The sequence below is a fragment of the Dendrobium catenatum genome, unplaced genomic scaffold (assembly GCF_001605985.2).
Source record: "Dendrobium catenatum unplaced genomic scaffold, ASM160598v2 fragScaff_scaffold_1433, whole genome shotgun sequence".
NCBI lineage: Eukaryota > Viridiplantae > Streptophyta > Magnoliopsida > Asparagales > Orchidaceae > Dendrobium > Dendrobium catenatum.
In genome coordinates this window covers 79,433-95,979 of record NW_021319895.1, presented here as the reverse complement: position 1 = coordinate 95,979, position 16,547 = coordinate 79,433, and the positions used below count along the sequence as shown (strand labels likewise).

Sequence of the window (16,547 nt, the reverse complement as noted above, 5' to 3'; positions counted from 1 at the left end):
ATACCAACCTCGAAACGGGCTCGCTCGATAAGTTTGATTGTAATTTTATTGATGTGGCTCAGTGGTGGTCTTTTATTGTATTATTTTCGTTTAATGAAAAAATTTTATTTAAAAAAATAGAGAAAACTATTATGTTTTTAGATAAAATTTTGATCATCTATTACTTGCCTTAAAAATTAAAGTCATTAAATTAATAAAACTATAAATTGACCCTTGATTAACAAGCCATTATACATATATAATAATATAATGATAACTTTATTATATACTTTGATAACTTCATTACTACTTAATTTTCAAAAATACTTAATGTGATTATGTTTATCCATCATATATTTTAATTTTTTTTCTTGGTAAAAAAATCAAAATATTTTTTCATTTTTTAAATTTATTTTTTAAAAAAATAGTGATCAAAATATAAAATTAAATATATGATGTGGGGAGATCGTCGTTGGATCGTTGGAAGAAGATGATGCTTGAAGGATTTTCAAGAATAGAGGATATACCAAAGCTCAAAGGCTTAAAGAGGAATTATATTCATCAATTGTGTCCCATTCCTCTTACACATTCCATAAATATAATATTTAAGTAGGACAAACCTAGATAATCCTAGAAAACTTGTAATAAACTAAATAAAATAACATAAGGAACATTTTAAACTAAAATGCTCTGTATCATTCTCCCCTTGCATCAAAATAGCTCGACTCTGTTGAGGTGCCTTAGAGAAGGAGATAGATGTAGAAACATAAGTTACCCTCCTGGATCGAAGATTTTACTTCTTCGATGAATAACCGCAAGCTCGTTCATCAGTCAAATGAGTTTCTTTGGATTATCACAAATTTGCAAACCTCCATCGATACAAATAACAATATATTTGGCCATTGGAATGAATTCTTTACCCCAACTAGAATCGCATAGTAAGCTCTTGATTCCATCCACAAACTTTAGTACCATTTGGGGCGGCTGGTTAATGCTGAACTCACCAATCAAGGCATTCCATGAGAAAAGATTGTTCTTAGTCAATTCATCAAATACCTTACAAATTGATTCTAAGCAACCTTTGGCATTACACCACAGAAGGGAGTTCTCTATGCCATCTGGTGAGAGCATGAATGATAACATCCCCACGCCTGTATTGTTAATTAAAATATTTAAAGGAAGATTTAGAGAATTGAAATCTGCTGCAATTTTGCTCACAGAAGCCATTGAACAAAGGTCTAATTCCAAGGCATCAACTTTAGCAAATGGGATTTCCTTCAGAATCATTTCCTTCACATTGTTATCAACAGAAACATTTCTGATCCCTAGGATGACATGAACACCTCGCAAAGTAAGCTTACAAGCTGTTTCTGTGCCAATACCACTGTGAGCTTGCCAAGTCCGAAGAACAGTTAAATAAAGTAGGAAGATGGGAGAAATCCATCATGTGAAGGCTGGACAATGCGAAAACCAGATCAGATCTAAGTTTTGAAATGTGGCGTGTGACGAGTATGGAATCGATCCCACAGGGAGGTACATCGGTATGTTCGATCTGCAGCTGGAGAGGTTTAACACTATTACGAGGCATCTTGTGGAAGATTCGTTCCTAGGGTGGTTTTGATGGATCTGGAGCCTAGAACAATGGGCAACGTGAGGACGGGACCATGTGGTTTGATCATCCGCCCTGTCATCTTCATATTTAGGCAATTCTGGTGCATGGAAGAGCGGAACGTAGTATTCTGGCAAGGACGTTGGCATCGAAGGATCGGAGTGAAAGGGACATCGAAAACATAGTGGTAGTGGGGATGGATTTGAGATCTTGAACTCCTCCCGATTTCGATCACGTTCCCAATTACGGTCATGATGATTTGAGCTTTTCTCACCAAGGCCCTCCGACACAGTGGAGACATTGGTTTTGATTTCAGAAATATGAGATTCCGCTTGCTTTAAGGCATCATTGTTGAATCCACCGCAGAGGTACTTATCGCCGGTGGCAATGACCAGGGTGAGCTTGCGAACAGGGCATGATTGCTTAGCAAGCTCGGAGAAAGCATTTGTGGGGGAAAATAACGGATATGGATCAGACATTAGTGGAGCGGAATCACAGGAGAAAGCTGAGGCGGGGGAGGATTCGGGCCGTGGCACGCCGTGTGGGAGCCGAGGAGGTCGGGCAAGTGCGGAATTGGTCTTTGAGAGCGCGTGTCAGTAGATGGCTGAAGATAGTTCGATTACCGATGTGCATACTCATTCTTTAGAACGATTGAAATCAGCAAATAAAGCATCAAACCGATCAAGTGATGCTTCACCTTGAGCACCTGAAGGGCTTAGTGGCGTCCGTCACGGTGGACAACCCTTCTTCATTAGCGGCTATCTTCGTAAGGATAGTGGGGCGGCGGATCTCGCCATTGGAGCGAAAGTTGGAGTGGAGGATAGTCGTCTTCTTCGTCGTCGACCGCCCATCTGCTTCGGTGTAGATCATCATCGACCGCCCATCTCGTTTGGCGGCAATCTTCTTCGACCGCCCATCTCTTTCGGTGGCGATCTTCGTTCACCGCCCAATTTATTCGGCATCGATCTTCATCGACCGCCCTTTCTCTTCGGCTTCGATCGTCATCGACAGCCCACTTTATGTAGTTCATTGTTCTTCGAAAGCTCCGGGCTTTGATACAAATTGATGTGGGAAGATCATCGTTGGATCGTTGGAAGAAGATGATGCTTGAAAATTTTCCAATATCAGAGGATAGACCAAAGCTCAAAGGCTTAAAGGGAGAATTCTATTCATCAATTGTGTGTCATTCGTCTTACACATTCTATAAACCTAGAGAATCCTAGAAGATTTTTGAAAACATGTAACAAACTAAATAAAATAAACTAAGGAACATTTTAAGCTAAAATGCTCAGCATCAATATATTCTTCCCACAAGTCGGGATAATCCAAATACAACTTGTCTCTTCCACGAAATTCACAAGATCCTGCGAATTCCCTGTGTTTTCTGAAAATCCGGCAGAGTTCCGGCGTCTTCAGGCGGCAGGAAGAGCTCCGGCGGTGGTCGAGGAGGTGAGGAATCTCCTATTCCCCTTTCTCCCCTTTCTCCTTTTCTTCTTCTCTCTCTTCACTTGAGTCCCTTTGGTGTAGAATAAGAGCTCTATTTATAGTTTTTTTGGAGTGGCATAGCCCGTAAATAGACGTGAGATCAAGGGCAAACAGGGAGTGGTTTGAATGGACGGCCGATATCGAATCCTTTGATCATGCACCGTTCGTTGGACATTTGAAGGCTTTAATGATGTCGGAATTCGATGATCTTGGGCTCGTTGGATTCGTCTCGTCGAGCTGTTCGATTCGAGTATAAGCTCGTCAAAATCAGAGACCGTTTGGTAACTCAAATTGCGGTTTGAATCTTCCAACAACGCTTTGAACCCATGATTCGGACTCATTTGGGCTCGGATTGGATTGATCTTGGTGTCGTTGGGTTCGTATTTCCGAGATGCTCGGTTTGACTGTAATATCGCTGAAATCGGAGTTCATATGCTCCCGGAATTAATTTTTGAAGTTTCCGAATTGATTTTGCCTCGAGATTCGTGCCCAATCAAGATTATTTTGTGATGACGTATCAAGAATAGTTATTCAAATTAAGTTCTTTACATGAGTTTTTAACATATTATTTATTTTTATTAAATAATAGATATGTTAATAAATGTTGCACTATTCAAAAGTCTTACAAAGCTGGTGCAGCTGTAATCACAAGTGGCAGACGTGCAGCGCTTCATAACTAAAAAAATCCTATATAAAATAATCTGTTTCTAGCACGTCATCACCATATTAAAACTAGGGGTGCAACTGAGTTAAGTCGAATCGTCAGACTCAACTCGGTAACGGGCTCGAACTTATTGAGCTCGAGCTCGAACAAACCTCCGCTCGACTCGTCAGCTTGTCGACCAGCTCGCGGAGGTGATCGGGCGGGAAAACGAAACTTCAGCTTGAGCAAGTGGGAGGACGAATCGAAGGTAGGGCGGGAAAATCAAAACGACAGAGTTCACTTGCTCGAAGGCGGATTAACGTTAGTGAGCTAATAATAAAAGATTAACATATAAACTTCATTGCATCACAGAAGAGAAGATTACATATGCGTAAACCAATCCACACAATGCATGATTAACAAACGATCAATGCTTCAGAGATTAAGCGGTTAAAATAAATAAAAGAGGATTAGAAACTGATAACTCATATCATATGTAAACAGAGAACAATATGGATTCTCATTTTACTTATCCCTCATCCAAACACAGCTTGGCTTATTCAAAGACCTAATCCAACTCGATGAAATGACAAATTGAGTGTAATTCAAACAGAAACTACTAAAAGCAAACCACCAATTAACTATTTGAAGCTACATTATAAAATAAGAAAGTATTGGGGAATAACGTCGAACACCTAGAGGACGCCGCGAAGAAGCAGGTTGATACCAAACGATGCGGTGCAAAAGATGAGCCCAAGAAGCGCCAGAAAGTTCAAACCTCTGCCAGAAACGAAACATAAATCATTAGAAAAAGAATGAAAGAATCCAACTTTGATCTGGAGGCCGAAAGAAGACGAGTAAATGAAGGTTGTATGGCAGGGAAAAAGAAATACCCAAACTTGAGCCGATTCTCAGGAACTCCGGAAGCGTAGCCCTTGAAGTATAAGAAACGAGCGACGGTGTAGAAGAGACCGAGCACGGAGGCAACGAGCGAGTGCTGGATCCCGCCGAGCAGGAGCGTCACGAAGAACACCGGCATGTATTCAATCGAGTTCTGGTGTCCTCTCTGCCGATCAGAATCCGAAATCCGCGTCAAATTCGCATCTTTAGAAGACAGGTAAAGAAATAGCCGAGTAGATACGTACCTGTACACAGTTGAAGAGCTTGGCATCCTTGTTCTCGGATTCCAACGCATAGAGCGCAGGGTAAGGCACTTTGTACCTGATTTTGGGGATTTTGTAGATTGAGATTACGAGGAAATTAACAGTAGTAAAAGGAAACGACATTAAAAAATAAATTACTTCTTCCGAGCTTTTCCCACTTGAAAGCCCATCCACAGATTCAGGAAGGCGTAGAGAACGAGCACTAGTACAACGTAGCCATACTCTCTTGGGATCTCCATCGCCACCGCCATGCCTCTCTCTCTCTCTCTCTCTCTCGCTGAGGAAGCTGAGAATGGATACCTAGCTTGTAATAAGACTTGGTTTTCCGCTTATCTTTGCTTCTTTGCACTTTTGCCGTCTTGGTTGTCCATTTATAGGGAAGTGTCAAACTACGAAGATTATATAAATTATAAATGTTTAGCTTTTCCTTTTTTCGGCAGGTTTAAATTTGGCAGATAAGAATTTTTATTTATTTAATTATAGAAATTTTAAAATAATAATGTAATATAAATTTAATTATTAGTCATATATTCCATTAATTTTAAATTAAATTTGAAAATTATATAGTTAATTTTAATTAAATTTGAATAAGATTATTCTATCATAAATTTTAAGTGGAATAAAAATTATATCAGAATTATATATTCTAAAATGAGATATTTTAAACTTTATGATAAATGTTTAAATTTAAAAGATATTTAAATTTTATGTTATGATGTTGCATTTCAATTATACTTAAATTTCTTTTAATTTTGAACATTTTTCATATAATTTTATGTATTTTGTTTATATCAGGATACTCAAATTTATTTATTATTTTAATCCATGATATTTAAATTACATTGGCTCAGGTTGGAAACTTGGTCAAAGAACATTTAAATTTGATTTTAAATATTATGTAATAAATTTGTGGAAATAATATTAAATAATTAATGATATAATTATATATTATAAGCTTATTGTATCATTAAATATGTAATATAATATATATTTAAAAAATTAATTATCTGATATAATACTTAGTATTTTAATTAATATTATATATTTAGTATGGATTTAACATAAATTTATTTTGACTAAAAAAAAGATTTTGTTTTTTAAAGCTTGATTAGACTTTCTCCTTTCCTTGCGATGGAGGCTCGACGATTCTCCAGAAGCTTCTAATCTCATAGTTTCCTTGCCCATCAAGAAGGTGCGGCCATGACCTCATCAGTGACGGGCCTTACTTTGTCTTTTCTGGGCTTTATCCAAGTTGATGACTCCAGCCCATATACAATTTCTTGGGCAAAAATAAGCCAACGCCACAATTTTATTTATTCTAAAAAAATAAAAATATATTTAAATTTATTATATATTTTCACAAACATAATAAGAATTTTAATTAAAAAAGAGTATTAGGGAGTGCATTATAAATTATTTATATATTACGTCTATTTTAAAATAGACAATAACACTTTAAAATCTATCTTAATCATGTATTTAAATTTTTTTCCTCTTTTGATATGATGCAAAAAAATTATTTTATCCCATAATAACATTGGCGTAAATTTTAGATCTTAAAGCATTTTAATATTTGTGCACAAAACATTTTAATATTTTAGTATTTGCGCATAATAATATTGGCGTAAATTTTAGAAGCATTTTAAAATTTTAATATTTGTGCATAAAATTTGATTATTGAACAAAATATGATGCAAACTTTGTTTTCAATAAATTATAATTTAGATTATATATTTCGTTGAGATGAATCTAATAATACAAAGAATGACTAGATTATAGCATGTTTAGAAATTATTAAATAGCCTAAAAAATTTATGCTTTAATAATTGACACAAAGGACTCAAAGATATAGATTAAATAAGGGCAACTTTCTTATTATTTTTTACAGTAAATTTTTAATCATAAAATTTTTTGTATTAAAAAAAATATTTTTATAAACAGTAAAAAAAGCCCCAAATAAATCATAAATCTTAAGATTAATCAATTTTAATATCATTAGTGATCAAGTGTGAGATGCTGGTCAGTGTATTTCATGTTATGTTCTACGTACCTTAGCTTTTGTGTTTATGAACATGAGATGCATAATGGGCCTTTTAAACATAAAGTAAATTAATGGGCTTACGGAAGACCCAACAATATTAACCCTGAATGGCCCAGTAACTTTATGGAATCATAGCCCACCCATCAGTTTTAGAGATGTATCAATGCTTTGTAATTAGTTATATATTGTCAATATATTTTTCGTGAGGATGGATATGAAATAATACTCAGAAGATAAAAAAAAATGACATAAATAAAAAAAAAATTATTTTTGATTTTCTCAGTTTCTCCCTCTCCTTTTCTTAAAGATAAAATTGTTTCAAAATAATATATTAATTAAAAAAGGCATAAAATCATTAATAAATGAATTTTTAGGCATGGGATAAATCATAGATAAAGGAGGGCTAAGGGCACAAATGTAATTACATATCCCATGAAACTAATGAATGTTTAGTAAATAAGAAAAATCTTTAATGATATTTAAATCATTGATCTCAATCCTAAAAAATTATTAATTTGAGCCAAAGCTTTTGGTGTAATCTTCTCTCTTAATCTGCTCCTGATAGCAAAAATGAAGACATAAATTGTTTACATCGCCTTGTAGTAAAATGCAACATATTTTCAAATAAACTAATTTATGCACTGTAATTACAATTATTATTATTATTTTAGAGAAACTGAATGCTTTTTAAGTTCATTAATCATAATATATATGATTAATTTTTAGATATGATTAGAGAAACTCAAGCACAGCGGGCGTGCTGTGCTTGAGTTGGGTTGGTGTTGATACCGGCTTGCTGTTGAGCATGCCAGCCCGTTGAAGAATTGTTTCGACATACTGGGCTTGGTGGAGATGAAGGCCTGTCTCGATCCGATCAGCAGAGATGCCCAGAAATTGCATTAGACTGCAAAGATTGCGCATATGGAAACAGTTTGTGGAGAGCGTGAAGCAGCATGTCAATGGATTCCTAGTTATTGTCTGTCGGAATAATGTCATCTACATAGACTAAAAAATATATATTATGACCGTTTTTGCAATAAATCAGGAGTGAGGGATTCGAATTACTAGTGGTGAAGCCCTGTTCGTGTAAAAAACCTATGAGATTTCAAACCACTGTCGGGGAGCCTGTTTGAGTCCGTAGAGTGCCTTATTGAGTTTGCATATGTGGTTGGGATAGTTCGTATCTGAGTAACTGGGAGGTTGCTTCATGTAAACAATGTCATTAAGCTTGTCATGTAAAAAAGCATTCGAAACATCTAATTGGCAAATATTCCAATTTTGATTGAGTGCAAGAAGTAAAAGAACACGTAGAGTTGAAATTTTTGCTACAGGGCTAAACATTTCAGTGTAATTGAGGCAGAACTCTTGATTATATCCTAATGCTACAAGACGTGCTTTGTCCGGCAATGGTCCCATTGGAGTTATATTTGGTGCGGTATGTCCACTTGCAGCCAAGTGGTTTTGAAGACGAGGATTGTTGCAACCCATGACCCCGAGTTTGAGATTTTGATGATGCCAAATAATGAGTGCTTTGGAACAATTTTTCATTGAATACTATTTTATTTGCTATTGTCCTTGAGTACTAACATTTTAGGAAGATCACAAGTGACTCAGGACGAAAGGAAGACTCAAGAAAGGGTAGATTAGGAGTATGAGTCAAACATTGTATTTTTCTATTTATTTTATTTTATTTTATTGAGTCTGGCCACAAAATGCATAAGAGTAAGAGCAACCATGCACACACACAGGGGGAGAGTTGTTTTTTAACTGCAAAATGTAATAAAAATTCTTCTCTGGAGATCGTACTGTACGATGTTAATTCGTACCGTACGATCCAAGCTATGTGGAAGATTTTGTGAATAGATCGTACTGTACGAAAAACTTCGTACTGTACGATATGTTCAGATCCAAAACTCTAGCCGTAGTTTAGTTTAAGTAAGTGATTTTGCGCCGTTCGTACTGTACGAACATGTTCGTACGGTACGATCTATTTTAAATACTTACTTAAATTAACCTGTGATTAGTGCATGTAATCCAGGCCTAATTAAATTTTAAACATCGTACGGTACGAACTGGATCGTACCATACGATGAACAGAGACGAAGTATGATCGTCCCGGATATCGTCCTGGACGATCTCTTTGTTTTTGTCACATCGTACTGTACGATAGTAATCGTACCATACGATGAACAGAGACGACATCTGATCGTCCAGACCATCGTCCTGTACGAATAGTATTTTGTTGGATCGTACCGTACGATATTATATCGTACAGTACGAATTGTTTTTGAACTGTTCGTACATCTTCGTACCAGGACGACATCTATTTATGAAGATCGTACTATACGATGTATAATCGTACTGTACGAACAGTAACGGCTACTTTTGAAATCAGAGGTTTTTGGAGCCCGTTTTAGATGTCAATCAAGTCTTTTTTTCAGTAAGAATCACAGAGGAGGTGAACGTGGTTAGAGAGGGATTCCAAGGGAGAGAGCTCTAGAGAAATTCTTGAGGGTTGAGAGAGGAAGGAGGAGGTGAGCGTTGTGAGGGAGAAGAGGTGTGAGGGAGATCACACGGTTGCTCCAAGCTTGCTGCATCTTGCTCCTCCTGTGGCCCTAGAAGGATTTGAGGGAGGATCTCTAAGGAAAAGGCTCGTCTACATCCGTTACCTCGAGGTTCTCTGCCTTCTCCAGGAGGGAGAAAAACGAGAAGGTTCTCTACCGTCGCCAGGAGGGCGAAAACAGAGTTTGGCACTCCGCCACGCCGGGTTGGTGAAAGGGAGGTTTGTAAAGGCTTCTCCGCCTTGCCGAGGGGGGCAAAAGGAGAACTATTTTGATAGTGAAAATTCCGGAGTGGAGGACTCCGGGGAGTGGATGTAGGTCATATTTTGACCGAACCACTATAAAATTCTTGGTGTGTTTTTTCCCTCTTGGCGCATCTAGTAATTTCAATTGGTATCAGAGCAATTTCAATTGGTATCAGAGCAATTTCAAGGATGAGGGGACGAGCTCCCAAGTGCCCTGAGATTGTAAGGCTTGAAATTCTTGAGACATTATCGTTCTCCAATGTTCAAATTTGGATGTCTGTGCATAAGTGGTAGGATCAGGTGTTCGAGTTTGGTGTGTGAGGTCGAAGATTTGTTTAGGCTTTAAATTTCCTGTTCTAAGTCTGGTCACCATGTGATGTTGAGGTTGTGTGTGTGGATTAGTAGCTGTGACCAAGGGAGTTTGAGGGAGTTTTGTGGAACTGGTTGAAGCCGGAGCTGATGGAGTTTTTGAGACATGCAGATTTTTGGGTTGCTGAATGCTGTGTGGATGTGGGGAAGTAGAGTTAGTGGATGTGGGAACAAGAAGTAAGGGAGGTAGGTGCTGTGAGAATTCCTGTGTGTTATATGTAGAGGAAGTGCCTGGAGACTGTGCATAGGAAAGATACGCTCGTTGAACACGACATGGCGAGACTTGTATATCCGATTCGTAGAGAAATCGAGGCAGCAGTATCCTTTTTGTTCTTGAGCGTAGCCGATAAAGACACAAGGGCTGGATAATGGTGATAATTAAGATTGAGAGTATGGTTTGAGCCATGGGTAACACAGACACCCAAATATGCGAAGATGAGTATAAGTTGGCTGTTTGTTATAGAGATAGTTGTAAGGTGTGCTATTGCTTAGTGTGGCAGTGAGAAGACGATTGATTAAGTAAATGACAATATTAAGTGTTTTAACCCATAGTGAATACGGAGCACGTGAATGAAAGAGAAGGCTTCGAACTGTTTCAAGAATGTGTCTATTTTTTCCGTTTAGCGACTTCATTTTGAGTAGGTGTGTAAGGACAGGTATATTGGTGGCAAATTCCCTAGTGAATGCAATAAGATTTAAACGTATTATTGAGGTATTGGCCTCCACCATCAGTCCTAATTGTGCGAATGTTGAGATGAAATTGGCAGTTGATAAACTTGTGAAAATTAATAAAGGATTTTGTTACATCAGATTTTTGAATTAACGGATAAAACCAGCTGTATTTAGTAAAATTGTCGATAAAAGTCACAAAGTAACGATATCCTTGCATAGATGTGTGCGGGGAAGGACCCCATACATCAGAATGTACAAGTTCGAACGGTGTAGAGTCAGTAGAAGTAGATGGTAGGAAAGAAAGACGTTTGCTCTTGGCAACTTTGCATGTATTATAAAAATTATGTAAAGAATCCCCACATATGCTGGAGTGAGATCGAGCTAAACCGTGAACGGTGGAGAAGGCGGGGTGGCCAAGGCGATGGTGCCATAGATTTGGGATGGCTTGAACCGAGAGAAGTGCAAGCTTAGAAGTCAATGTTGTGTGAGGAATGCTGTAGAGGCCATTATGGCATGGGCCTTGAAGAAAAAGGCGATTCGTCGTCAAATCCTTTATTTGGTAATCGTAAGGAGAAAAAGAAATAACACAGTTATTGTCAAGAGCTAATTTGTGAACCAAAATTAAATTGAATGCAAGATTTGGTACATGGTGAAGCTTGTGAAGATAGAGTGTACCTAATGGAGTAGGAAGTATGCCACTACATGTATTTTGTATGGGGAGCTGTCACCCATTACCAAGAATGACTTGTGAGGAGCTTGTGTATGGTTCAGAGTTGTTGAGTTGAGTTGCGTCAATTGTGAGGTGAACTGAGGCGCCGCTATCCAGAAACCATTCGTTCTAGCGTGGAGTCTCCGATGGACTGAAAAGGGCTGGCGTTTGTGTGGCTCCGGTATATGCTGGATCTATGTGATAACAGCAGAGAATGGTCGAGTGACCATGTTTGTTGCATATTTGATAGGTGACATTGCGGTTTGTTGATCTGTCTTTGTGATCGGATTGCTGCTATGGTCGTCGGCCGCTATTAGTGTAGAACCGGCCTCGTCCTGTTTCTCGTGAGGTTGTGAGAGCTAGAGTGTTATCTGTTAGGCTTAAAGAATGAAGATCTTTGGTAGCATCCTGTAAAATGTTTTGCTCTTCGCTACCGAGAAGGCTGTAGAATTCTTCAAGATTTAATGGCTGAAGATTTCTACAAATGGCAATCTTGAATGATTGGTAGGAAGAGGGAAGTCCGTTCAGCGTATAAAGTATAACATCTTCGGAGTCGATCGTGCTACCAGCTATCGTGATAGCGTCAACTTTTGCTTTAACATTAAGAAGATATTGAGACATGAGTTTGTCACCTTTGGACAGGTGATGAAGCTCGTTTTTTAACTGGATAATATGTGAGCGGGTGGTAGATTGAAGACGGTGGGTTAGTGTCGTCCAGATTTCGTGGCAGTAAGATGCAGATAGGACATATGTGAGTATGGACGGAGTAATGGTTGAGAAAAGTGTAGCAGAGAGGTGTTGATCTATTAAGGTCCAGGATTCTTGCAGTGAAGAGGCGGTTGTGCCATATGAAATGGAAGATTTCGGTGGACAGGGTGTTGAACCATCAAGAAAACTTTTGAAGCTATTTGCATTGAAGATTTTCTCAAATTGAGACCGCCAGATTGGGTAGTTATCTGAGGTAAGGAGAGTTGGGACAAGGTTTCTTGATATTGCTTATAAGGAATTTGAGTTGAGGTGGTATAATGGGGGTGAGATATTGTGGGTTGAATTCTGTGGTGGGTTGAGAGGTTGCAGAGCCTTCCATTGATGAGGAGGAAAGAACTAAGAGAACTCGAAGAGCAGAGGGAGGGAGCAGTGGTAGACCGCCGGAGGAAGAAGGCCAGGAGAGACAAGAAAAAAAAATTAAGATTTCTTACCTTTGCTCTGATACCATGATAAACTGCATAGGCTGTAAGGCTTGCAGGGGAAGAGCCGCAGAGCAAGAACAAGAATGAAATTATTTTATTGAAACTTAATGAATAAAAGAGATGTACAATCTTTGTATTTATAGACAAAGCCATGGGTTCATATTAGCTTTAGCCTTTACAAGTGGCAAGAAATATACTTTCTTGTTTGTGCTTTAAAAAACTCAATATTTAAATCCAAAACCTCTTAATTAATAAGAAAATTTTTCAACCAACATATCAAAAGGAGCTGCCTATTACAATCCTTGCTACATATACTGAACACTTCATATAAAAGTTTCGACAGAATCCCCAAATCAAAATAAACAAAAACAATGCTAGCTCCAAACCAGTACATTAACTTCATCTGTTACTACTCATAAAGTCTTTGACATCTGAAATTAGCTCAGTAGTCCTGACCTCAGACAAGCTATAATTTTGCAGAACCTGAAAAGCATGGCCAACACCTCCATACATCTGAAGCTCCACTCTCTTCCCGGCCCTGCTCAAAGCCCTGCAAAACTCCAAGTTCCGGTCCCTGAGTATATCCATCTCCGCCACGCAGAGGAGCACTGGTGGCATCTTCCGATTCTCCATCTTCTTCAACCCCTCATCACAGATCGGATTACACCATATGCTATCGCGGTTGGTTCCGGCCGGCAGGGAAAGCCTCCAGTAGCAATCAGCCGCCGCAAGGGTCAGCGCAGACTTCGCCGACTGCGCCAAATTCCGCTCCGAGGAAGTTCGCGCCTCTCCGCTGAAGAATGGCTGAATCAGAATCAGCCCGCGCACGCGCGCTGGTGGATTTATGTTGGGTGCGGTGGCGCTGTAGGCTATGGCGGCCCCCGCGCTATCCCCTGCAAAGACAGAGAACGGATGAATATAAGGAGCTGTTTGGCTGCAAGTAGAATTTAACACAATGATAGGTGTTGAATCAGATTCTGTTTTTTGATTGGCTTTGTTAAGTGATGACTATCCCCTCATAATTTTGAGAGATTATTACGTGCAGAGACTAGGAGAGATTATTAGGTGCGGAGTGCGGACGGAAAGAACCGTCCGCACAAGTATTGGGTACCTATTGGTATCCTTAATCGGTACCGCTAGGTACCCAGTACTTGTGCAGACGGTACACACTCTGCACCTAATAATTTTTCAGAGACTAGACACAAAGATGAACAATAAAAATTACAGTTTGCTGCGCTTTTACTGTTTATAGAGACAAATCGGACGGTTCTATGTGTCCGGTCTCCGCATGTAATAATTCAATCGTAATTATTTTTAACTGTTGGTTGGGAGCTTCTACTAATGAAGAGATTTTGGGTTAAGCCTTACTTTTTTTTGGCCTAAATATTATGTAATTATGTGAAGTGTGTATGAATTTGTCTTTATTGATCTAAATATTAAAAAAATAAGGTGGTTATCGCCAACAAGTATGAAATTAAGTTTTTTTTGGACATATTGGCCAATGAAGGAAAACTTACACTGTCACGCAACATATATATAAGTTTCGAATCTAAGACCTTTTGGTTGATAGCTAATACTTCTTATGAATTAATACGCATCAAAGAAACTTGGTTATCTGAACTTAGTTTGAAAGCTGATTTTCTTTTGTGGAATCAACTGGTTTATTATCAACATATACAAAATATAATATTAATACAATCAAAGCTAATTAATTAATTTCATAAAATATTTTATTCGGTGGGTCCCAAACTTAATCAAAATTTTCAGTCATTTGAATTTTTTTTTAATATGAAAGTGAGGGGAAAAATTGGATCAGAAGATGCCCGTTGATTTATAAATTTATTTTCTCTGAATGAATTATAAATTTATTAATTTATTTTAAAATTGCTCTAATAAAAATGTTATTTATTATTTAAATTTATCCTGATAAAAACTAAATTAAAAATATCGGGAGCCAAATTTATCCTCATTTAGATTTATTTGGCGTGATTTTTTACATAGATTTACAAAAATTTTAAATTCAAAATTTATGTTTTTAATAACTTTAGATTATTAATTTCCCCCAAAATGTAATTTTAGAGTTTTTATCCATTTAAAAAGGATATTAAAATTGAATATATATTTTTTGTCTAATAATACCATATATTTTTTTGGCTATAAAATGGGAATCAAAATATTTCCTCCGGTAAATACATAATTCACAACAGCAAGGTTCTGGGCAGCGTACCTGCCACAAACACCCTCCCAAAATCGCATCTAGCCCGCCATCCCCACCCGCCCGGATCCGCCCCGGCCCGGCCCGCCTGCTGCCGGAGCCAAGCAAGCGCAGCGACACCATCCTCATATGCAGCGGGGAGGCGGTGCTCAGGGGCAAGGCGGTAGCTAGCGGACACAACGACGCAAGCGGCAGTGCCGGCAAGCCGGGAGAGGAAGTTGTGGTAGCATCGCCAGGCCGGGGAGCCGACGCAGAAACCGCCGCCGTGGAAATAAAGGAGCACGGGGAGCGGATGCCGACCCGGGTATCGAGGCACGTAGATCCTCGCCCATAGCCCGGCGGAGGGATTAATGGTCACATCGCCAGAGACCACACCGGGCTCCGGAGAGTAAGTAGATGGGACTTCCGGCATAGCGGGGAGGCGCACCACGTGGCCGTTTCTGTGGAGTTTGATGAGTCCGGGGATCTCTTCGATGACTGCGGCGGAGGAGTGGTCGGGCGGGGTTGGGATGACGGCGAGTAGTGTGGAGCTGCCGAGGAGAAGAGAGCCTGTTTTCGGTCTCCTCATATTGCGAGAATTGTGAAAATGTTGGGCTATTTGGATCTTAATTAAGGGTTGGGCGTTTTATAGTTGTAGCGAGACTGAGTAGATAAGGGTGTAAATGAGTCGAGGAGAGTTAAGTATTAGTCCATTTTAAAATTTATAGATTTGAGCTCGGCTTAATTGCTCGAGCTCATTTAAAAATATTGAGCTTGAGTCAATTGTTGAGATCATTTTCATCTATTCTTGAGTTAGAGGTGGAAGCAGGAAGAGCTCAAATAATATTATCATATATAAAAATAATAAACATTTTAACATATTTTGAAAATGATTTGTTTTTGAAAAATAAACATTTTAACTATTTTGCTCACCTTTAAAAAATACCATTGTCTAAAGTTAAATATATATATATATATATTTATGTATCCACTACAGGAAAAACGTCATTTTCGCCGGAAAATTGGACAAAATCCGTCGGAAATTAGCATTTCCGGCGGATTTCCGGCAGAAATATTTGCGCCGGTTTGACGCGCGTCGTAAAAGGCCTTCCGGCGAAAAAATAATACGCCGAAAACATTTCCGGCACATCTCCGACGGATTTTCCGCTGGAAAAATATTGACGGCGGATTTATTTTCCGTCGGAAAGTAAATAAAATTTAGGGTTTAAAAAAATATTCAAAGCCAACCCCCATCCGCTTGCCAACCCCCGTCCGCTACACCCAATTCTGCCCTCTTAGCATCCGCGCAGTGAGCCCGCCGGCGCTGAATGACTTCGGCGGGGTTCGAGCCGCGCCCCCTTCGCGCGCCTAGCATCCGCACCATCTGCCATCTATCCCAGAAAACAAAATCAATTAAAACTTAGACTTTATTTTATTTAGCCTATAACTGATAAAGTATTTTTTTTTATTAGTTAAAACTTAGACTTTAGTAAATTTAATTTAACAAAATATGTTTAATTTAATTAGTTAGTTAATCTTTATTTAAATTAAAAAAATTAATTTTACAATGAATTAAAAAATTAGTTAATTTAATTTAATAATAAATTATTAAATTATTTAACTTAATTTAACAAAATAAAGAATTACAAAAATTTATTTTAATTTAAGTTTTAATTTAAATCATTTA

The 16,547-nt window shown here is 38.2% G+C and overlaps 2 protein-coding genes across 2 annotated transcripts; both read right to left on the bottom strand.

Annotated features, from left to right (window-relative positions):
* Positions 1–4,147: 4,147 nt before the first annotated feature.
* LOC110111551 (microsomal glutathione S-transferase 3) lies at positions 4,148–5,242 on the bottom strand. The gene is made up of 4 exons (XM_020843469.2): positions 5,018–5,242; positions 4,862–4,937; positions 4,610–4,782; positions 4,148–4,496 (listed from the first exon to the last, which is right to left on the bottom strand). The coding sequence occupies exons 1-4, from the start codon at positions 5,128–5,130 to the stop codon at positions 4,412–4,414; spliced, it is 447 nt and encodes a 148-aa protein (XP_020699128.1). The 5' UTR covers positions 5,131–5,242; the 3' UTR covers positions 4,148–4,411.
* A 7,651-nt stretch (positions 5,243–12,893) lies between these two features.
* Positions 12,894–15,523, bottom strand: LOC110111546 (probable carboxylesterase 17). The gene is made up of 2 exons (XM_020843462.2): positions 14,894–15,523; positions 12,894–13,559 (listed from the first exon to the last, which is right to left on the bottom strand). Exons 1-2 carry the CDS (start codon positions 15,447–15,449, stop codon positions 13,066–13,068), a joined length of 1,050 nt encoding a protein of 349 aa, XP_020699121.1. The 5' UTR covers positions 15,450–15,523; the 3' UTR covers positions 12,894–13,065.
* Between the last annotated feature and the right edge of the window lie 1,024 nt (positions 15,524–16,547).